The following is a 24,368-nucleotide window of genomic DNA, read 5'->3' as shown; positions in this document are numbered from 1 at the left end:
GTTTCTTAGTATATTTTAACTTTTGTTGGTTAATCTCATATATTTTCCAGTTATGTAATCAGTTTTTAGTTACTTTTATATGTTAATCTCATATTTTTTAGAATAATCCCATATATTTTAACTTTTATAGTTAATCTCGTATATTTTTCAATTATTTCAGTTATGTAATCAATTTCTTAGTATATTTTAACTTTTGTTGGTTAATCTCATATATTTTCCAGTTATGTAATCAGTTTTTTAGTTACTTTTATATGTTAATCTCATATTTTTTAGAATAATCTCATATATTTTAACTTTTGTTGGTTAATCTCATATATTTTCCAGTTATGTAATCGATTTCTTAGTATATTTTATCTTTTGTTGGTCAATATCACATTTTTTTCAGTTATGTAATCATTTTTTTTGTTATTTTTATATGTTAATCTCATATTTTTTAGAATAATCTCATATATTTAACTTTTGTAGGTTAAACTCACATATTTTCCAATTATTTCAGTTATGTAATCAGTTTCTTAGTATATTTAAACTTTTTTTGGTTAATCTCATATATTTTTCAGTTATGTAATCAGTTTTTAGTTACTTTTATATGTTAATCTCATGTTTTTAGTACTTATTTGAGATTTTCTATTTCTTATTGGTTGTTATTTCATCAATAAAGCATTTCTTTATTTATTTGTATTTTTAGATATTTTTTTATAATTTTTTAAAGTTTTCAAAAAAAATATTTGAGGCTTACGCTTTACGCCTCGAGGCTTACGCCTCACCTCGGTTTTTGGTGGAGTGCCTCGCTATGCCTCAACGCTTTTCACAACACTGGTTTTTATGATGTAGAATAGAATTGTAGATTGTTAATTTGATTTATTGCATGCATGATGATGAATTGATTTGATGATATTATGATAATTGTTTTTTATTTCATTAGTGTTATTGTTGTTAACTGTTTAAACTTAAAAATTATATATATATATATATATATAATTTTTTATATTTCTGCCCTCCCGCACCGAAGTTTTTTTAAAGTGCCGCATCACCGCACCCACACCCATGTGACAGCTTAATATAGATCATAGTCTCCAGAGACATTCATTTGGAGTTAACCATGTATGAACAAAACGAGAGAGACATTGGATGAAGGAACGCAAACCAATTGCATAGCTCATTGCGGCCAAGTATGCATTTGAAATTCAATGTTATTATATTTAATTATGTATTTTTTTGTTGTAAGGATTTTCTCTCGTGATATATTTTTCTTTTGTTGGTTTAGATCAATGGTGGAATAGGTTTGGTGGAGATGCTTATTCATTATCTAGGTTTGCACAATGTATAATGAGTTAGGAATGCAGCGCAAGTGTATGCAAGAGAAATTAGAGTGTTTTTTACTGCATCCACACAAAGAAAAGAAATAGATTGGAGCACACTCAATTAAATGATTTTGTACTTGTCGCCTACAACAAGAGATTGAAGCAAAAGTAACACTAAGATATGTTAGCGGATCTACTTTAATACAACTTCTATTCTAATTAATATCTGAATATTGCAGACAAATACAAAAAGAATTGAGAAGACGCCAGAGGAGCAATTATGATCCCATCAATAGTGACAACCTCGATATATTAGACGAGTGGGTCGAAGAAGAGCCTGGTGTCTTGGAGCATGATAATGATTGGAGGCAAATGGAGGTTGAGATGGAAGCTCAGGTGGAGGATGACAATGATTATGTTGGCCCAGAGATGAATGTGGATGGAGGAGAAGAAAACAATTCAGAAGAAGATCCATCATTTGAATATCGTTTTAGGATGATTCTTTTGTTTTGTTATGTAATATATAATTTTGATATCAAGCATTCATGATTGTGACTTCTGTTAAATGTTTGTTAGGAGTGCTATCAGTACTGTATCTAATGTTTTACTAGTGCATGTTTATGCTTAGTTACTCATAATTCATATATTCATGGGTCTTTTTTTTCTATCGCATTCTAAATTTTTTTTTTGTTTTTGGTCTATTTTTTGTAATTTTTTAGATTTTTTTATTATTTTTAATTGAGTTTTTTCCCATATCTTATGATATGGTACGATACACCTATATCTCAAGCTCATGCGATACAAATTCCGATACACTAATTACAACATTGGCCACAAGGATACTCAGATCTGAAGGGCAAAGTCTGCTGGTTACACAGAGCGCTATATGGATTCAAGCAGGCACCACAAGCCTGGTTTGAGAAATTTAGTTCAACCATGAAATCTCTTAGTTTTGAGCAAAGCTATCATGATCCCGCCTTGTTTGTGGCTTTCTCTGTGTATAGAAAATGCATATTACTCCACTATGTAGATGATATGATTATCATAGTATATGACTTGGAGAAAGTGAAGGATACCAAACAGAAGTTGGCCAGCATGTTTGAAATGAAAGACTTGGGGCATCTGAAGTATTTTCTTGGTTTGGAGATAGCATACTCTCGAAAGGGATTGTCCTTGTCATAACATAAGTATGCAACATATTTGGTGGTAAAAGCAAGGTTGGATGTTGACTTAAGGAAGGTTAGCTCCCATATGGGAGCAAATCTAAAGATGAGAGCCCCAGATGGTGTGGATATAGAGATCCCGTAGTATATAGACAATTAGTTGGGAGTCTAAGATACTTGAATATATCCAGACCAAATATTACCTATGCAATTCACGTAGTTAATCAAGTTATGAGTGCTCCCAAAACAATTCATTTGGTTGCAGTATTGAGGATTATCTGATATGTGAGGGACACCACGCACTATGCATGTTCTTCTCACCATCATCTGTTACAATTTTGAGAGCTTTTTGTGATGCTAATTTTGGAGGCACTACTCAGGACTGTCTATCTACCATTGGATTATGTATCATTCATGAGAGCTCTCTGATCTTATGAAAAAAGCAAGAAACAACAAACAATTGTCTTATCTACAACAGAAGCATAATATAGAGTTACGGTTCAAGTCACAACTGAGATAAATGGATAAGGTGACTATTGAGTGAGTTGGGAGTTTTCATTGTTGACAGAACTTCCCTATATTGTGACAATATGAGTGCTATTCATATAGCAAAAAATCTAGAGTTTCATGAGAGAACCAAGCAACATTGAGATAGATTGTCACTATACCAAAAGGGCTACAAAGATGGGGTCATTGCTCTAGAGTATGTGAGATCAAAGGATCATATTGCAGATGTGTTCGCAAAGAGTATTGCTCCATCTCATTTCAACGCATTCCTTTCCAAACATGGGATGATTCCATTATCACCCTAAGTTTGAGGGGGAGTGCTAAGTGTTGTGTACAATAATGTATTACTACCTATGTGATGCCCCTCTTCTCATGTGTATCTATTTGTATATTTCATTCTTATCAAGGGTAGTCTTGTCCTTATAATATTATTTTTAAGACAACAGTTTTTGTCTTGTAGACTTGTAGTATAAGAGGAGTCGACCCTCTACATGGTTGTATCTTGCTTTCTTTCCAGGTTAATAAAGTTTCCCTTTATCTTCTCTCTTGTTGCACTTCTAATTTTTCTCTCATCAAATTTCCATTAAAACCAATAAAAAACTAAATGGGAAAAAGGGTGATATTAGTGACTATGATTCAACAAAGCAAGACACTGGGCATCAATGTGTAGGAACCACCAAAAGCAAAACTAAATAAAAAAACAATTTAGCATAGCTTTGACATATAAAAATAATGTACTATTGGGGTAGAATGAAATAGTTGCAATGGTTAGCTCACACTATCATAACCAAGGGCTTTTGGGTTTGAATGCCAAGGGGGTTATCCCCTATGTCACAAAGACACTTGGACATGAGGACGTGTGATGTGGGTTCGACTCGTAAGATCTAAATTTTTTTGGAAAACAGGACATGAGGACATGGGATTTTTTAATCAATAAAAACTAAATTTTTGATATTTTAATGTTAAAAAAATACATTTTTATTAAAATAAAATTTTAAAATAATATTAAAATATTCTTTGTATGTGTCGGTGTTCATGTCCACTTGTCACCAGGGACATGCAAACAAAATGGTGTGTCCCTCTGACATAGGTTTGTTAAATTGTATCTCCTTTTTTGTATACATATATTTATATATATATATAAAGAGAGATATATATACATATATGTATCTATCGTTATATATATATAAATATATATTATTTTCACATCATGTAACCTCCAGGGGTATTTCTGTCTTTTCCCATTTTTACGCATATCCACATTAGTGAATATGTTTGTAACTTTTCTTTTTTCTTTTTTCTTTTTTCTTTTTTCTTTTTTCTTTTTTCTTTTCTCTTTTCCTTTTTTCCTTTTTCCTTTTTCTTTTTCTTTTTTGTTGACTTAGTTCCTTGGAGAGGTCCAACACTAGACGTTGGACCCCTCCAACGGTTAGATTTCTAACCGTTGGAGGGGCTCCAACGTCTAGTGGGAGCCCCTCCAAGGCTTCCTCTTCTTATAAATAGGGGTGAACCCCCCTCTTAAATGTTATTCAATGCTTGGAGCATTGTTCTCCATTGTTCAATAAAATTCTTTATATTTTAGCATATGTGTTCTCTATTTGTACCTTGTGTACATTTTGTTCTAAGTGTTCTTGTGCCTTTGTGCACATTTCCCTTTGTGGAGGTTGTGCTTATTTTGCACATTATCTCTTTTGAGATATTTTCACAAGGTTATCCCCCAGCTTGCCTATCAAAAGAAATAAAAATAAAAATAATATACTACTACATTGAATAGATAAGACCAAGAAGCATAGAATTCAAGGCAGTTTTTATCCACAATCATAATGGACATCCAGTCCTGTTCATTTTTCATAATGACTGGCTGGTTTTTGTCATGCTTTTTATATGTTACATTTTTTATAAAAAAAACAAAAGAAATAGAAGACGTAGGTAATGAAGAGTAATGCCACAAACCTCACAGGAGGTCCATCTTTTGGTTCTTCGCTATCCCTAGACTCCTGAAGCCCAAGAGTGATGATCTTGTTAGCATCAAATCCTGCTCCAAAGCTTCCAAATGTCAATCGCATCAGGTCAGCCTCCTGCACTCTAAGATGATCAGGTATAATCACATGCTGATATTTGCCAACATTCATTTGTGAAAGCTCTTCTGTCACGTGGTCAACTTCCTCTTGCTGCCTTACTAAGCTACCACTTGCTGGCGAAATGCTGGCCATGGTTGTTTCAACTATAGAGGTGCTAATCTCTGGTTTTTGACCTGAAGATTTTGGCTTCCATTCCATATTGGTTGCTAGGAATAAATAATAACAAAAAAAGAAAGAAAATCATGGTCAAGTATAAAAGTTATCAGCATAAAATATGAAACTACCATCTAAAAAACATCATGTAAAAGATTATTATTTCTTTACATATTCAAGGTACTGCTCTCTTAGGGCATTGCTGGGATATATATGTAACACATTTTTAACATTCCATAAATTATTTTTCATGCAAAAAATAGATCAATGTCTGAAACATGTCCGCAATAAAGAAAGGGCCAATAAAATGGAGTCTAAAGTATTATTAACTATGGTTGCCACTGAATCATAATGGGACAGCCAGAATCCTTAGATGTCACCATATGGAAGTTGTATTCATTCCTATCAATGGGATAGCAATATCAGAAAAAAAACAGGGTCACATTGAAATGAAAACGTCCAAATTTGATTTCAGAAAGAATAACCAGAAAGCTCTTTAGAATTTCCCAATATAACAAAGTTCAGCACTATATGACTAAGAGAGCACACAGATTGTATGTCAGCAATCCTTGTAGACAGAACAGTACAAGGTGTTTTACACCATATAAAAATGAATTAAGGTAATCTTTGGCGTGTTATTAGGTTGACTAACCAAGATCCATTTAAAGTTGCAGGTGTAAAAGATAAGCACCTAAGCAGCATCTAAATCTATGCTATTTTACCGTAGAATAATGGTTGAAGCTGCTAATATGAAAGACTATTTTAAAAGATGGTGTAAGGTGACTGATCATCAAAGGGGCCACCAAAAGATAAGCATAGCGTCAAAAGTTTTCCAACAACTAAACCAACAAATTGAAGCTCAATATGTTTTCAGAAGCCATCACAAATTAAACCATTCAAAACCCATGAACAGAAACAGAGAGAGAGAGAGAGAGAATACTTCCATTTTAGACCAATTGGTTCATATTTGGGGGTAGAAAACCGAGTTATGAGTGCTGCAACAATAGAAAAGATCTAACACCATTATAAAGGTAAGCATAAACATATTAAGTTGTTTTTAAGGCCACAACTACTACGGGATTGCACACGATCAGCAGAAGTCACCTCTAGCTACATATTTAACTTGGTGTTACATGTCACAATTGTCACATCTTGGATGCCTTGCATGGTATGGAAAGCACAAAGAGCATGTAGGCACTCTTGTGTAATCATTAAGTCCTGCACAGTTATGAAGCTGAAAACCCTCATATCAGATGGTATGAAGATGTGTCATCCCAAACCACAATGTGGTTCCAGTCCTTCAATTTTTAAAATGGCAATAGGATAAAACAATTCTCATGCAAATCACGTCCTATGGGTGATTATTCTGAATCATAAGCACTTCCACCTTCTTGCATAGTTGCATTTTTTCACGAGATTAGTCCCATTTAATAAAATGAGGAATTAATTGCACCCCTTGGATTCATGCAACATTGCCTACTGTGTAGTTTTATGCTTCTCAGTGAGTGCTTCCTACACGCAGGCTCCTCTACCTCTTTGCTTGATTAGTGGATCCATGTGCAATGGCCGACCCTTACCATGACATGGCATACCATGGTGTTTAAAAAAAGCATCATAACACCACAATTCCATTAGTCAACATGATTATATTTTAACAATGGAAGTCAAGAAAGAGGCCAAATAATGATTTGGGAACTCACAAGCCCTAGGGAACACAAAAAAAACTCAGATGTCTACTTTATTAGCCTGTCAAGAAAAAAATAATTTTCCTCAAACTACAGACAAACAAAAGGATGTATTGCAAAAGCTATACCTTTTTTATGGCTAGAAAGTTGTTGACGAGGCCTGCTGCTATATTGATTGCTCAAGATAGGACGACTGACAGATACAACAGGAAAAACAGATTGGTGCGCAGATGATTGACTGTATTGAGCACCCTTTGCTGCAGATGCAGGATTCCCAAAGGATGATGCAGTTGCAGGTGAATCCTTTGACAGTATTGGAACATAACAGGAACTACTGGAAACAGATGGAGTAGCAGGATTTTCAGACGATTGACGGCGAGCACCAACTATTCCAACTTCACGTTTAATAGTCCCAACAGTTCCAGACAACCTAGAGTTACAAGTTGGAACATGAACTGGGTCTTTTGATGAAGAATAAACCCCTGCCACAGAACCAGTTGACCTCAATGATTCAGAGGGTTCAGAACTTAGTCCATGTTCTTCTACTCTTAATAAAGAGTTTGACACAGAAGCACCCGTGCTCTCCTCTGGCAACAATGGCACACAATTTCCATTTGAATTAACATCCCATGCAGGGCTTGCACCAGAATCAGCTGCATGAGAAACTTGAGATGGAATCTGACGCCCTGGGTTTCCATTGGAATTGTTGTTTTGATCAGTTAATTTTTCTGGAGAACTACAAAAAGATGTAGAATATAAGCCACTAAGTGCGCATACAGAAAGGAGTGAAAATCTAGTCACAGCAACAAGTCAAAGAACAAGATGGTTATTTATAGGGTAACACTGCATAGTAAGAACATATCCGATGAAAAGCAGAAAGATATTGCTTCCCTTCAGAAAGTATTTACAACTGCAGTTTACCATTTGATCTGATTTGTCAAATTTGTAAACCAAATAAAAGATAAACTATGTGCATCACAGGCATTCAGATAAGCCATGTTAGTGGAAACTTTAACTGGAAGATATATTAACAAGCGTGCATACACCACATGCATGCGCACACAAACATTATTTAAATAGAAAGAAGAAGGATCGGGCTGTTTATGTCAGAAATGTTCAAGTTCCAAGCAAGGCCACACATGGAGGCATACACAGGTGAAAAAATGGGCTAATGCAAAGCCACTCAGTCTAACATGCACACACACACACACACACACACACACACACACACACACACAATAGACAGCATAAGCATGAATGTATGCATGAATGAATGAATGCATGCACGCATATGCATGCATGAACGCACACATGCATGTAAATGTGATTCCCTAAAAACACTGAGGATTAGGTATGTAAATGGGTCAGATATGGGTAGGGTCAAGCTTGACCTAACACTGGATCGAAATTTCAAAGAATGGGTCCTGTTCCAAATTTTAATCTGACTCATCTCCTAGTAGAGTTCCAGATCCAGATATGAACCAACACTGTAGAACTGAATCCGCTCAAAAATGTGTCAAATATATTGATTTTCATATGGAATAGTAAAATAGGTCACATTAGACTTCAATTACAAAAAGAAAAAGAAGGAAAAATAAATATTCAAGATCATAAAAGATAACAATAATGTTTGGGATGCAGTGTCGATCTGTCAGACGCAGGCTAGACTGCATCCATGAAGTGTCAGTTTCATTTCATAATGATTGGTCATACACACACAGACAGTGTTTGCATGAAATATTATAATGGTCTTACTTTTCCATTTTTTGGAAGAATGAGCAAGTTTTGGTTCTATCACTAGACAGTTGCTCAATGTACTCTGGGTGAAAGCTTAAATTGCTAAGTAAAGAAGCTCTGACTTCATAAACTTAAAATCAACACACATATAAAGTTAAATTTGTAAATTATATTGCAATTGAAATATCACATTTTGAAAGCATTATGCTCTTAAGTATAAAAGATAAGGGGCTACAGTAGATAAGCTAGTTACTGCATGGCATTAGCAAATCAGCATGAAGGTCATCTCTACCTTTGCTTGGAATTATCCCACGGCAGTTTTTCATTTTTTATAGCAGGCAAATGTGATGTAGCAAATCTATTTTCCTTGTTTGAGTTTTGATTGACCCTATTATCTCGCACCACACGGAATTCTTGATTCAACACTGCATCATAGCATGTTATTGTCAAAAGAAACATGCTAAACACTATGACTCATCACAAGAAGGTAAAATTGCAATGGAACAAAGGCATGACAACTGTAGCATCCAAATTACACTGAAAGATCAAATTAATAAATTCAAATCGAATAGAAGGCAGCATCACAATGAAAAGAGAGAAAACACTAAGCTCATAGAGTCTACCACAACATCAGTTCTTGCCTAAGTAATGAGACATGGACATCAATATGTACTGGCGCCATGATATTTCAAAAACTAATAATATCACATCCACAAAATCTTAGGCATCACTTTTCTCAGCACAAAAGATTTCTGAAACATTAGCCTTTTGGTCTCTCAAGGTTTGCATTGGAAAAAGCGTTTGAAACTAGGAAAAAAAAAACATCTCTCAACATCTCCTCTCAGGTATAAGGTTGTTAAAATATGTTGTATATATATATATATATATATTTATATATATAGATTATGACATATACACATATATATAGTCATATATATGTCTATATGTCTATCTATATATATATAAATATATATATTTATATTGTAATACCCGATAGGGGTATTTATGTCATTTCACATGTACACGCATATCCTAGATATGTTGCTTCTTCTTTTTCTTTTTCCTTTCTTATTCTTTTTCTTTTTTCTGTTTTTTATTTATTTCTTTTTATGTTAAAGGGGGTCCCACATAGAGACGTTGGACCCCCCTCCAACGTCCCTATGGGAGCCCCTCCTTGGGTCCCTTGCTGTGTATAAATAAGGGGCATGGCCCCATGTATTTCTTAAGCTTCTTGTGAAGCATTTAGTGAATGAAATATATTTTTTTCTTCTTTGTGTGCTTGACCACTTTTTGTGGTTTATTGTGTGCCCTCTAGTGGCCTCTTGTGTATGTGCGTGCTTCCGTGCTTGCTCTTGGAGTTCTTGCCTTTCTCGGTTGGCACTTCATTACATGGTATCAGAGCCTTGGTTGAAAAAGCTTCATCGGATCCTCTTTTGACAAGCAATATCCTTCTCTTTCTTGCCTTCATAGTCTTCTTCTACAAATGGCAAACAAGGATGCAAAAATCGATCTCTCATTCAAATTGGATGGGACCAATTATCGCATGTGGGCAGCCGCAATGGAGAACAATCTCAAAGGTAAGAAACTTTGGGGTTATGTATGTGGAACCGTTCCGGAACCACAATTGAAGTTGACTAAATTTGAAGGTGATGAGGAAAAAGCATTAAATGAAGAAGAAAAGGAGAAGGCTATCATTGACTATTCTTCTAAAATAGAAGATTGGGAAAGCGAGCATGCTAAAATCTTAGCATGGTTCATGAACAATGTCGAATTGAAGATTTGTGCAAATCTTGCCAAATTCAAGAAGGCTAATGAAGCTTGGTTTTTTATGAAAGGCATGTACACTCAAAGGGACCTTGCTAGACATTTTTTTCTTCAAGAGAAGGTAAGGGCTACCAAGCAAGGTGATATGAGTATTAGGGACTACTATAGTGCCCTATCCTCTCTATGGGATGAACTTGTCCTTCTCGAACCTCAATGGGAAGGTAGTGCTATTGCCATGAGGCAAGAGCAAATGGAAAAAGAAAGGTTCTTTCAATTTATTCATGGGCTTCGCCCCGAATTTGAGCAACTTAGAGGATCCCTTCTTCATAGGGCTTCTACTCCTCTAAGTGATATTTTAGCCGATTTATGTCAAGAAGAAACTCGTTTGGCTTTAAAACGAGATGTTGATGAAGTTCATGTCGTGTCTAGACCCGGCAACAATGTAAGAACATATAAACCACCACATTTTTGGAAGAATAATGGTGGTGGAGGAAGGAAAATCATTTGTCATAATTGTAATGAACCGGGCCATATTCGTCCGGATTGCCCCAAGTTCAAAAAGAAGGTGGCTTTCGTTGGTGAAACTCCTCCAAACGCCAATGAAGATTCAAAGAAGGATGGAGACATAAAGGAGTCCATCGCTCATCTAGCGGAGACTCTCCAACAATTCATAAAGATGAACTCTTCATCATCGTCTTCACCCTCCACGTCCGGCGCCGCCATCTCTTCTTTTCCAGGTATGACCTCTTGGATTCTTGACTCGGGTGCCTCATTCCATATGACCCCAAATGCATCACTTTTGTCAAAACCTAGTCTCAATAAATTTAAATCATACGTCTCCACTGCCGATGGAACATCCTTGGGTGTTGAAGGCATTGGAAATCTTGAGAAAATCTATGACCAAAATAAAGAATTTTTTGTTCCCAAAATCCGTATTATTCCAAAACTTAACCTAAATCTTTTTTCCGTTTCTCAAATAACCGATTTTGAGTGTAATGTCTCCTTTTCACCTACTCATTGCTATGTGCAGGATCTCCGGTCCGGGAAGCGGATTGGGCAAGGCCATAGAAGAGGGGATCTTTACTATATGGATTTTTTGTCTTTGCCATCCAAATCATTTTATAATCATGTCCAAACTAAAGATATTGAGACTTGGCATAAGAGGCTTGGACATCCTAGTATTTCCAAGTTAAATCTCTTTCCATTTTTTGAAAAATTTTGTAATACAAATACGTTTACATGTAATGATTGTATTTTTGGAAAGATTCACTCTCTTCCATATTCACATAGTAATTTTGTGTCAAAAAGACCTTTTGAACTTGTGCATTCCGATGTATGGGGACCGGCACCCGTCATGTCCAAAGGAGGTTATTCTTACTATGTCTCTTTTATTGATGATTTTACTAGATATACTTGGGTTTACATTATTAAAAATAAATCCGATGTCTTCACTAATTTTAAAGAATTTCATGTTCTTATTCAAAACCAATTTCAAAACAATATAACCATATTTAGATCGGACTCGGGAGGAGAGTACATGTCTAAAGATTTTCAAAATTACTTTAAAATAAATGGAATTGTGCACCAACGTTCTTGTCCTAAGACTCCGCAACAAAATGGTCTTACGGAAAGGAAATATAGACATTTAATTGAAACCACAAGAACTCTTCTTGTGTCTAAAAATGTTCCCAAAAACTTTTGGGCTGAAGCCCTTCTTACCGCAACATATCTTATAAATCGTATGCCTTCCTCCTCTTTAAAAAATATTTCACCTTTTGAAAACTATTTAAAATTACTCCAGATTTTAATAGACTAAGAATCTTTGGATGCAAATGTTTTGTACTTAGTCAAGGACAAGATAAATTGTCTCCTAAAGCCCTTGAATGTGTGTTCATTGGCTATGGGGAGAATCAAAAAGGATATAGATGCTATGATATTCGAAATAATAAATTGTATGTGTCAAGAAATATGACCTTCATTGAAGAACAAAATGGTTTCGATATCCACACATCCAGGGAAGACATTGATTATTCTTTTCTATTTGACTTAGCTCCTAGACTTGAATCCCCTGAGGCAATTATTTGTGATACTACTTGTGATGGCATCTTACACTATAATGATATCTCACAACAAGATAATGGTTCCCAAAATGAAAGTCTAAATGATATAAATATATATACCCGGCGGATAGGAAATGAACATCAACCTGCTATTGACAGATACTCTCAAGACTTCTCCTTAGAAGAATCTATTGACAACAATCCACCTAGGAGATCTTCTCGTACTAGTAGGCCACCACAAAAATTTGTGTCTTATGAATCCTTTTCTCCGAATTATAGGTCTTGTCTTATGTTAATACATTTGTACCATGAACCTTCGTCATTTAAGGAAGCTAAAGATCATCAACATTGGATTGAAGCTATGAAAATTGAATTAGATGCTCTTAATAAAGCCCAAACATGGAGCATTATTCCTCAACCAATATGTTGTATATATATATTTATATATATAGATTATGACATATACACATATATATAGTCATATATATGTCTATATGTCTATCTATATATATATAAATATATATATTTATATTGTAATACCCGATAGGGGTATTTATGTCATTTCACATGTACACGCATATCCTAGATATGTTGCTTCTTCTTTTTCTTTTTCCTTTCTTATTCTTTTTCTTTTTTCTGTTTTTTATTTATTTCTTTTTATGTTAAAGGGGGTCCCACATAGAGACGTTGGACCCCCCTCCAACGGTCATAAATATGACCGTTGGAGGGGCTCCAACGTCCCTATGGGAGCCCCTCCTTGGGTCCCTTGCTGTGTATAAATAAGGGGCATGGCCCCATGTATTTCTTAAGCTTCTTGTGAAGCATTTAGTGAATGAAATATATTTTTTTCTTCTTTGTGTGCTTGACCACTTTTTGTGGTTTATTGTGTGCCCTCTAGTGGCCTCTTGTGTATGTGCGTGCTTCCGTGCTTGCTCTTGGAGTTCTTGCCTTTCTCGGTTGGCACTTCATTACAAAGGTTAGGATCCACTTTATTGCTTGCACTTTTTGGAGGATGAGAAATAGTATGTTATGCTTGGTTCTGGTGTCCAAAATGTTTACAATTGCCATAAGTCAATATGCTTGAACACTGCCTAAGCATATATAGCCTTGGACCTGATATAGGCACCTTGCCTATACAAGGCACGATAGCCTAGTTAGGCCAAATGGGGACCAGATCTAGCCTGTCCCAAGACCAACAGACCTCGCATTCTAGCCTGAAACAAATCTACCCTACCCAACAACCATGCCAACCAGTATTTGTATCAGCAACTTCACGTATAAACTAAAAATAATTATTTTCATGGGGAAACATTTGCAATTGTGCAAATCTATGGAAAGGAAAAGACTTCACTGTAGAAAATATTAAAAAGCTAAAACATTTTAAAATACTTTAAACTAAAAGAATAAAATAATATAGAGCATATGTCAATTCATAATAATATCAATATAAATTCTATATGATGGCATTCAGCAAGTACCGGAATAAGTTAGATTGGCATTTCTGTTTGTTAGCTTGGACTTGCCTGAATCTATGGCACTGGGATTTGGATTTCCGTCTCAGGCTAATGTACTATACCCTTGCCATGCTTTCAAGAAACTTGAAAGAGGTTTTAGGTATTGCGACATTTTTGTCTCAACTGCCAAGTTTCAGCAAACAACAACTAGAACACCAACATCCCAAAGCAACCCTCTCGCCCACCCACCTAAATATGGTTGTATTTAAGTAATTGCAAAGGTGACATACATGCCACTTGTTTTGTGGCGTACAGAAAGTGGATAACTTTGGTCCCCTACATCTGCATGCAAGGAGCAATCCCAACCAGACAACTTACTACCAAGTTTACCAAAAGAGGGGACTAAACAAAAGAGTAAGCATCCAAGTTTTAACAATCGAGTATCAGTATTTTTAGATGTACGACCACTCTTAGGCATGAACAAGATTAAACAGAATAAATAACCCACCTAAAAGAATTATGGCATCAGGAATCACAAGAAAAATACAGAACAGCATTATGTGGTATTTTCAGTTCAATCAGCAGTATCAACATGGACACCCAGCAACAATAAAAAACAAATAATAATAATAATACACCTGCTAAGGGAATCAACATCAGAAACAGACCAAAAGAATGCAACTTTTCCCTTATGAGTAGGATAAGGAAGTCTAAAAATTCTTAGGGAAGTATTTGACTGCAGCAGTTTATATCTGAAGGAGAAAGAACAAACTCAATTATCATTCAATTACTATAGCCATTTTGAAAAAAATCCACTCTGAAAAGTCATCAACTGTAGAGGTAATTCTCTAAATCATATATATCTAGTGTTTCATGTCAACTGTCACGACCATAGCAGCCATGACCCTGATTCCTTATTACCTGGTACACTAGTTCGTCCATAGACCCCTCTTCCATTATTCTGATCCCACTGTGTATGAGACCGACCGGCTTGTACTGTGAGCTCTGGTTGTTTTCTTGTTTCTGTAGGATCCTTATGAATTGTATTCTGAGACAACAAATAAACAAGTTAAGCAACTCAAGGGACATCTTTTCTCTATACAATCCAGCTGCATGATCTATTCAAGTTCAAATTGGAAACTGGGTTTATGTTGAAGAAGCTCATTCAATATGGTCCCTGTCCTAGACTTACAAATTAATTGCCACATTACATCAGCTCCAGATAAGTTTTCAACTGTTTTAAGACTTTGTGTAGGAAACAAACCAAAAAAAGATTAAAAAAGACATTAAGCAGCATCGCATATGATACTGGATAAATTGTAGGTCCAGCTAAAATACAAAATAGGTATTAGTAAAACTCAAAAGACAAATACACAAAATCTTGGCAGGAAAAAATGAATATGCCAATAAAAATGTTCTTTAACCACTACAATGAAAATTTTCAAGAACCAAGCAAGGTAGATGATGCAACATCACCACAGTTGCTGTTCTTTATAAATTCAAAACTTGAAGGGGCAAGGGGAAAAAGAAAAAGAAAACAGAGCTGCTCTTATGGCCGTATAATGGATAAACTTTTTATGCAGTACAGCTCGTTAGACCTTTTTCTTTTCAATGAACAGACACGATTTTGGTGATAAAGTTTTAGGTCATTGATGGCCCTCTTGGAGAATTTCAATTTAATTCTACATGCTCTGAGCATTTAAATAACAGTTACTACCTCATGACCACAATTATTTATGACCAAAGTTAACTTATTAATTTCCAGAGGCATAATTGGAGAAGCTGGCCGTCAACATCCAATTTCAGGGTTTGCTTCAATTATCCATTAAATACATAGGCCACACCTGTCCAATTGGCTATCATCCAACTGATATTCAGATTCTCAACACAATTTTGAATCATTGTTATTGCCATTAAAAAGATGAACTCAGAGTAAATGAATCCGATAGATTAGAGACAAAAATTCAAACATGGATGATATGAAACTAATGTTCTACACCAGAAACTAAAAACTCTTTACCACATATTAACCTCAACTAATTTTCTCTTTCTAGAAACAATCAAAAGGGGAAAGTACTTTTTACATGTTTACACAAGCACATCTATATATACAGGTTGGGCCATGTCCAGCTCACTAAAGGCTAGGCCAAGCTCAAAAAAGTTGACCCAAGCTGAGGGCTGCCTGATCTGATGCCCACTCCTATTGCTTTAAGCTCTTCCAGAAAAATAAATAGCATTAGCTAAACCTTTCAACAATTTAGATAAATTTCCAAAATTAGCACCTTTATCACCACAAATGTGCAATGTAAGCATGCATACACAATGCATATAGAGAGAAAATTTTGAATAGAAAAAAAGATCCAACTAGTAACCAGTCAACCAAAAGTTCGATAACAAAAATTTTCAGGCAAGACCTAGAATATAAATTTGATACTAACAAAGTGGCAAAAACATAATACCTCTTTTTTCCTATCTCGTTTCTGCTTTACTTCATGAAATGGATCTGTTAAAAATAGCTGACAATTAACCTACATTGGCTATAACTGTCCACGAACACATCAATTACAATAACACAGACCATCATAATCAATTAGTTTAAAAACATAATGAGTAGCATAAAAGCTTCCATGAATAAATTTCACTCCACTTCAGAAAAAAAAACCTCATGCATAGAACCCACATGCACCATGCCAAGGTAGTGATAAAAACACAAAGCTTACATGTCAGAAGTGACAATATCAGGCAAAAATAGAAAAAACCCTTTTTAAAGTGCTTGAGACATTCACTTCACATACCCCTTACAAAAACCCTACATCCTAACCTATGACAAGGAGGTAAATTCCAAGTCAAAAAAAGAAAAAAAAAAGATCCCTCATAGAGACAAAGTCCTAACATATTGAAAAGCAAAGATAGTAGATAAAAAAACTAAACGTTAATAGACATGAAAACACATTGCAATTCAACCAAGTATTCTCATGTTTTAAATCTTCAATGTACATGCACATCCATTAATGTTTTTGGGAAGAATATTTAAAGATGCAACAAAGGTTCATGTTATAAAGTGATAGAAGCAAAATTGTGAGCATAAAATTTATTTCCTCCACCACATTGCGATGTTAGACAAACACTTCACTTAGCACATGTCCTATGTCAACACATGACACCAGAAACAACACTCAGCGGGCCATGATTTCGTCGACAGTCACACATGTGTTCAACAAAATCAACATTCATCCCTAACTTCCCTCTATTTCATAGCTGTTTTTTTATAAAATTTCTCATAAAATACATTACAATTCAATTTCAATTTGGATTTATTATTTAGTGTTAATCAATCATAATGAGTTGTTCAATAATTTGCACTTCAAAAAGTGTACACACACACACACACATATCGGACGTAGTCACCAATAGTGCCGATAATTTCAGCAACTTAAGGTAATGTTGCAACATTTTCAAAATATCACTAGAATCGAAAATATTGCAATTTTATCAGTATATTTTTCAATATTTTGAAAAAAAACTTATTTTTTATATTTTAAGCATACTTTTTCTATTTTACAACCTTTTAAAACTTATTTCTTTATATTTTTGTAAGAAAAATAATGCAAAACTTTTTTTATGGTTTTTATTGTTATTTATATTTTCAATTTTTAAAACTTCCTTTCCCAATAAAAAACACTTTTTGAGAAAAACTCCAAGAAAAACTCTTGGCGTGAAATTGCATTGAACAGTATGGGTGATTATGATATAAGAAGCATATTTGCTATACTTGACTATATCATACTCTAGTAAAAATCACCCGTACTCCAACATTTCTTGATTACCTTATTTGTGGATATAATCTGTGGTTTAAGAGCTTCAAAAATCAACAATTGACAATGCACTAAACTTTCATGATTGAATAACAGATATTTTTTTATCAAAAGCACTCAATCCATTCTGCAATTCTGCATTCTTAACAGAGTCACATCTTTGGGTTTAGATCAAATATAGAAATCAGTATATATATAGATGAATGTTTGGTCATAATTACATTATATCATAATGAATAAAACATGCCAATTTTCATGTTTTTAGGTAAAAAAATGGCAAATCAAAGAATCAGACCCCACATATGTGATCTACAAGGGTTGTTTAGTAGGAAACATGTTTTGAATCATGATGCTTTCAATGTACAAGGAGGTTTCTTCGACGCCCTGAAAATCAATGGCCCAAAAAGTTCAAAGTTTTTACAGCTCAAAAGCATGTTTTTATAAGCAAAAAGCACAATCCAAGGTGTGATCCCTAGCAAACAATCGATGTTGAACACATCTGCAAGACGGGACTCAGTCAATATTGCTCGCGGACATGATTTCCAGCAGGGTTAGATGGTCATGATTCCATGACCAAAAATATCATTACCATATATATATATATATATATATATATGCTACAATCGAGTTTGAATCTCATGATGCAAGTTGTTTTGACACAATCTAACCTCATGGATGTGTTCAGCATGCAGTATGAATCAACTCTCGGGCCATTTTTTTCGACGAAAAAACATGTTTTCATGAGTCAGGAAAAATTGATGCCTTCGTTACCGATGATTTTTGGATCGCCGGAAAAACATGTATACAAGTCGGATTTCGGAGATCCAAAAGTTGATTCCCACTAAATAAAACATATAGATCACATCTATGGTGTTATATGTGAGGCAAAAAAAAACAAGGGGGTTCTGCCCATTTGCTAGGTCGATTGCACCTATAATCAACTGTAGCAAATATTAACCTATATATATATAAAGGAGTGATGAGAGGCATTACAAAGCCAAAAGTTAGTTGTATTTTAAGAGAGAAATTAGAAAAGCTACTTACATGAGATTCTATGGGGATGATAGAAAGAGGGAGAAATTAGGAAAGCTATTTACAATGGATTCTATGGGAAAGAGAAATTAGGAAAGCCACTTAAATAGGGATCCTATGAGAAAGAGACCACCATCACCCCTTATTCACTGCCACCGCCACACCTTTTCTTGACTGCCATCACCACTGTTGTCATTGCCACAACTGCCCCTAATGCACTACCATTACTGCCAACACCAAGACCGACACCACCACCATCACCATTACTTCTTCTTTAATACCAAGACCACCATCACCACAACCACCCCTTCCCTTTCTTCAACACCAAGACCCTACCACCATCACCACCACTTCTTCAATACTAAGACTACCACCGCTGCCGCCACTACCACTTTTCCTCCATCAACACTATGATCGCATCACACCATCTTCAACACCAAAACCACCACCACATCTTCTTGAAAGTCAAACCAATAATACCACCACCATGCTCAATCTTTATCATCCCTTATATAGTCAAAAGCGCCAACTAGGCACCGACTGATCCACCTAGTCGGCCTAGGCGTAAGTAAAACGTCTAGGCTTTGCAATTCCTAGGTGGGTACCTTAAAAGGTATCAATTTTGCCGACTAGGGCACCTAGTCGGCAGCTAAGCTGCCCGCGCCTAGGTGTGAAGGCAGTTTAGTCATTTTATTTTTATTATTGTGTGTATATAATATATATATGTGTGTGTGTGCATGTGTGTTTTTGTGATTTGTTCTGTGAAATGATGAAAACATGCTTAGTTAATTATATATACTGATTATGTTTTGAATATATGTGGTTGTGTTACTTTGCCTTTGGGATTTTTTTTTGTGAAACATTGAAAGCATGCACAGTTAATTTTAATTGTTCATGTTGTTATTTATATATATATGAGTTACTATGTTTCTGTGAAAGGATGAAAGTATGTTTTTTTTTGTATAAATAAACACACACACACACACACACATTATATATATATATATATATATATATGTGTGTGTGTGTGTGTGTGTGTGTGTGTGTTTCTTGATTATGCTATGAATATGATAAATGTGTGTATGTGTGTTCAAATCAATTTTTTGTGAAAGGCTAAAAGCATATTTTGTTGATTATACTGAATATGTTATGAATAATTGAATATATGTGTGTGTACAATTATGTATATTCTGGTTATGCATATTTTGTGAAAGCATGTGTAATTTTGTACTTAAGTGATGAAAACATATTATTATTAAAAAAAATAAGCATGTTTTTATGTATATTTTTGTATATTTTAATTGGGGTACCGACTAGTCCCACCTAGTCCTCGGTTAATCTTTTTAGGGGTCTACCGACTAGGCACTGCCTAGAGCTTTTGGCTACATAGATCTTCTCTATGTCTATTTTCTCTTCATCCTCTCCCATCCACCACTTATCCCTCTTTCTTGTTCATTCTAGCTTAAATAGTTTGTGATTCAAACATTGACTTCAATATAAACAAAGACAAAATTCTTATTTATAAAATGTTTTTATTTATATTTGTAAACAGTAAATAAAAACATATCCAAACAGGACATAAAATAAGATATGTTCGACTTGAACCTTATTGTTCAGTTATGTACCAAGACATGTCACACTGGAGATAGCGCTCATACCAGTGGACCTAACGCATATGAACAGAAGAAATAGAGAACAGGTAGAGATCAGTCCTAGCTCATCGGTCTTTCAGTTATCTATCCCATACAAATGGATTGGGCCAGGCACCGAGGTGCCCTATGGGGCTCTTGACTGAGAAAGTAAGCCTAGACCTGACCCTCTAAGTTATCAGGTTGCACTCAGGTATTAGCAAAAATCTAAACCAACTTGAATTACTAGATTCTCCACACACACACAGACACGTGCAAGTGTACATTGCAAATTGTCAGATGAATATGATGGACCACGTTAGTTGTTTGGTTCAAGCACTTGCACCTAGTGCGTTTGCATGAGAGGGAAGAGGAAGCCACGGCACCTCTTCCGCGGAAAGAGAATTGGAAACACCCCCCCCCCCCCAATGCAAAAGAGGAGCCCCAGTTTGTTTTGTCACTGTGGGCCCAGCAGAAACGCACGCCTATCGATGCTTTTCTGCGGAAACGGCCCATTTTTAGTGACATGCAAACGGGCCCTTAATGTTTCCCTAAACTTCTCCACTCAGTGGAACTTTCTGAAAAGAACCTCAACACGTGCTAGGCGCTCAAGAATACATGCAACATCAGTTAGTTCTGACAGCACTCAATCGCTTCAAGGGTGATGCCGCAAATGTACGACCGGCATGATAAACAGCATACCCAGCGACCATCATGAGCATTTAGTTCAAGTAAACTCAACGAGAGAAAAAAATATGTTCAGTACAATCGCATACATCCCTCTTAAGCCATAAGCTACGTTCAAGAAAAAACCCATGATCAACTTCAAACACAGTAAGAGACTAAAAACGGCTTCTTTGCACATAGGGTTCATCAAGAACATGTTTCCCAGTAGTCCACCCACCTTAGAAATCACAACCAAACAATCACCGAATGAGGTACGCTGGTAAAGGAAGCCAAGATCATTAGACAGGTTCAGCACACACACATACCAAACCCAAGATTTCAACGATGCAAAAACCATCGAATTTCGACGATGCGAAAGCCCTCAAAACCCTAACGCTTCAAACTCCCAAACCCCCAAAAAGAACAAGAATAAAAAAAAGCAAGAAAGCAAAAAGGAAAACAAAAAACCCAATATTCTGAAATCAAGGAGTTCATCAATGCAAAATTGCAAACCCTAGAAAAAGGAGAAAACCACCAAAGAAGTGACATTTCCAAACAGCTGGCCCACGGGACCATCAAAGATCAAAAGCAAACAAACAAGAAGAGAAACAAGAGGCAACAAAAAAAAAAGAAAAAAGAGGGACCTTGGGCGAGGAGTTTCTGGGCGGTCTCGTTAGGGTCCATGTTGGTTTCCTTGAACATCACGTAAATGTCGTGATCGGAGTGGTTGCCGACGATCTCCTTGATGGATTGGATGGTATTGCGGACGCGGGCGGGAAGGCTTTCAGTGCCGATGTCAGATTTGGAGGCGGCGACGAACACCGGTGATTTTGAGGGGAGGGAAGAGAAGATAAGGGGGTTTTTTGGGGGTACAGGGAAAATTTCTCCCATCCCTACGCGGAGAGGAACACCCGGGAAGGAACCGTCTTTGAAATGGGAAGGGGAAACGGCATCGCTCCAAAAACCCAAACGCCAAACGGAAAAAACGAGGAAATTTTTTAGAGAGAGAGAGATTCGTGAAGGAAACGATCAAAAGGAAGGTGGTGATTGGTGAAACGAATCTTTTTTTTTTCTTCTTTTTCTATTCTTTACGAAAAACATGCACAATCTTTAGCTTAAGGGTGGGCAATGGGCCGGGAGGCCCAAGCTGACCCGACCCACCATGAACTGGGTTTGGATCAAGGTTTTAGGCCTTGACTTGTTAGCTACCTGGTCAAAACCCAGTTCGTTATATATAGGGCTAAGCCGGGTTGGCCCACAGGCTACCAAGACAACTCGATGAGCATGAGCTACCTAATTAATTTTTTAATGGCTGGTTGCATAGTAACTTGATAATTATTATTATTTATCTAATTTGATTATATAAAAATACTAAAATAGAAAGATAATTAGATGGATGAGTTGATTTTTTATTTAATTTATTGGATTTGGTATTATAAAAATCAATTTATGAACTTAATTTGAAAATAACCTACATAGGTTTAGACTGGGTTGAACCGACTTGGCTCATTGAAACAATGCGCTGGGTCATAAGCTGCTCTTCAAACCCGAGTCCCTTAAGAACTGAACAAAAACCGGATCAGTAATAAATGGGTTGGGTCATCTCCAGGCCGGGTCACACTTAAAACCTGATGGGTCACACTATAAACTCTGCATCTCACCTAGTTTTGATGAATTGCTGGTCTACGGGTTAGCAAATGAATAATGAAATATATCCTTCACCATACATGAGGCCGCCAAACATAACTTCACCATACATTAATTAACTATGAAATATATCGCCATGTACATTTTTTTTTAAGTTAACCAAGCAGGGCCATGGAGCACCTTCCTCGTTCAGTTTGTATTGCGTACTCAACCTGACCCGAACCCAAATTCTTGGTATGGGCATGGAAAATGTTGATCCGAACCTGACCTGAGCAATATGCGAACCAGGTTTGGGTCATGATTTTTGTCGAGTACCTGTCTGACTTTTTTTGTCAGGTGCCCCACCTGACTATTTTATATATACTGGTAATATAAATTTTTCTAAGAAAATTTAAGTGTCATACAATTTCTCTAACAACGATTTCTAGTTATATTTTTTAATATTAAAATAAATAAATAAATACAAAGGCTACTTAGGTTATTTACCTATAAAAAAAGAAAATTAAACACTAAAACATATGCTAAGTTTAAAAAAAAAAATCATGAGTAACTGGACTTCTAAATGGATTAGATACTGAATAAAAAGAGAAACCTTTACGTAAAAGGCTTACCGACAAGCACAAAAGACAACAAATGGTCAAGAGGTAGTAGAATCATGAGATTCTGGAACAAAAAACATAGATCCGATCCCAGACTAAGGCTTTTACTGATTTTTTCTGAAATCTAATATCTATGATAGATTTTACCACTGATTTTGGACCTAAAAAAAAGGCAGATTCTAAAAAAAAACCCATAAAAGAACATAAAAACTAGACAAAAAAAACTTTTCAACAATACTTGATTTGCTAAAAAATGATGAATGAGTGCTGAAATACAACCCCAACAATGTCACTAAAATAAGAGAACAATAGGCATGACAATGATTATTATGACTATTCTATGCTGCCTAGGCCGAAAATCCAAAAAGAATACAAAAAAATAGCAAAAACAAATAGTGATGTCAGATTTTTAGTATCACCAAGATCTTTGAATGGTTAGAGAAAAACTTCTTTCGAAAGATAGATTGTTCGACAAATACAATATGTAGGACAAATTTATGTTCTGGTTTTAGAACTCAGAAACAAAGACCCTAAAGGGGTTTTTGGTTCTGACTCAAAACAAAAAGCATCAGTCTATGAATATAAAAACAAAGGTTTATGATGTCAGTGTTGAGATACAAATCTATAAACAGAGATTGCTCTGTAGAAAACAATTAGAAACTGACCATTTTTTTGTGCATTTTTTGAGATCTTAGATCCAAAATCTAAACTCGTGTCGAATATGAGAATGGTAGATCTGATCATCTATTCTCCAAAAAGCCCTATAAAATTTAAAAATGACCTATAGATTGGAAGATACGACTCTGTCAACAAGATAAGGTCAGATAAGACAAAACACAAAAATCTGAATCTTGGATCTGAGATGGACCCAATATCCGAAAAATGAAAACGAAAATCAAAGTACTAACCTCACCGTGTCGATTTTCAAAAAATTCAGATCTCGAAGTCTAGATGAACTATGATCATCATTTTGTGGATCCTCAAATTTTTGAAAACAAAAAGAAGCATTTTCATGAGAAAAAATTATAAAAGGGTCTGAAAAAATGGATCTTAATTTACGATTTTGTGGGATCTGT

General features: G+C 35.5%; 1 protein-coding gene across 5 annotated transcripts in view; it reads right to left on the bottom strand.

Annotated features, from left to right (window-relative positions):
- Positions 1–22,049, bottom strand: part of LOC149812132 (uncharacterized) — a 60,448-nt gene extending 38,399 nt beyond the window's left edge. For 2 of the 5 annotated variants that reach the window (XM_089993210.1, XM_089993207.1), the window contains exons 1-6: positions 21,691–22,015; positions 16,365–16,408; positions 14,827–14,953; positions 8,920–9,052; positions 7,019–7,626; positions 4,925–5,258 (exon numbers count right to left, since the gene is read on the bottom strand). In XM_089993210.1, coding sequence (XP_089849336.1) covers positions 4,925–5,258; positions 7,019–7,626; positions 8,920–9,052; positions 14,827–14,953; positions 16,365–16,408; positions 21,691–21,937 — 1,493 coding nt within the window. In that variant the 5' untranslated portion in view covers positions 21,938–22,015. Of the gene's footprint in view, positions 1–4,924; positions 5,259–7,018; positions 7,627–8,919; positions 9,053–14,826; positions 14,954–16,364; positions 16,409–21,690 lie in introns of all 5 variants that reach the window. The other 3 variants (XM_089993209.1, XM_089993211.1, XM_089993208.1) reach the window with 3 other exon arrangements.
- Positions 22,050–24,368: the final 2,319 nt, after the last annotated feature.

This window comes from Nuphar pumila, chromosome 17 (assembly GCF_984573655.1).
Source record: "Nuphar pumila chromosome 17, dmNupPumi1.hap1.1, whole genome shotgun sequence".
Taxonomy (NCBI): Eukaryota; Viridiplantae; Streptophyta; class Magnoliopsida; order Nymphaeales; family Nymphaeaceae; genus Nuphar; species Nuphar pumila.
Note: the sequence above shows the minus strand (reverse complement) of the source record. Positions and strands in the feature narration are given on the sequence as shown.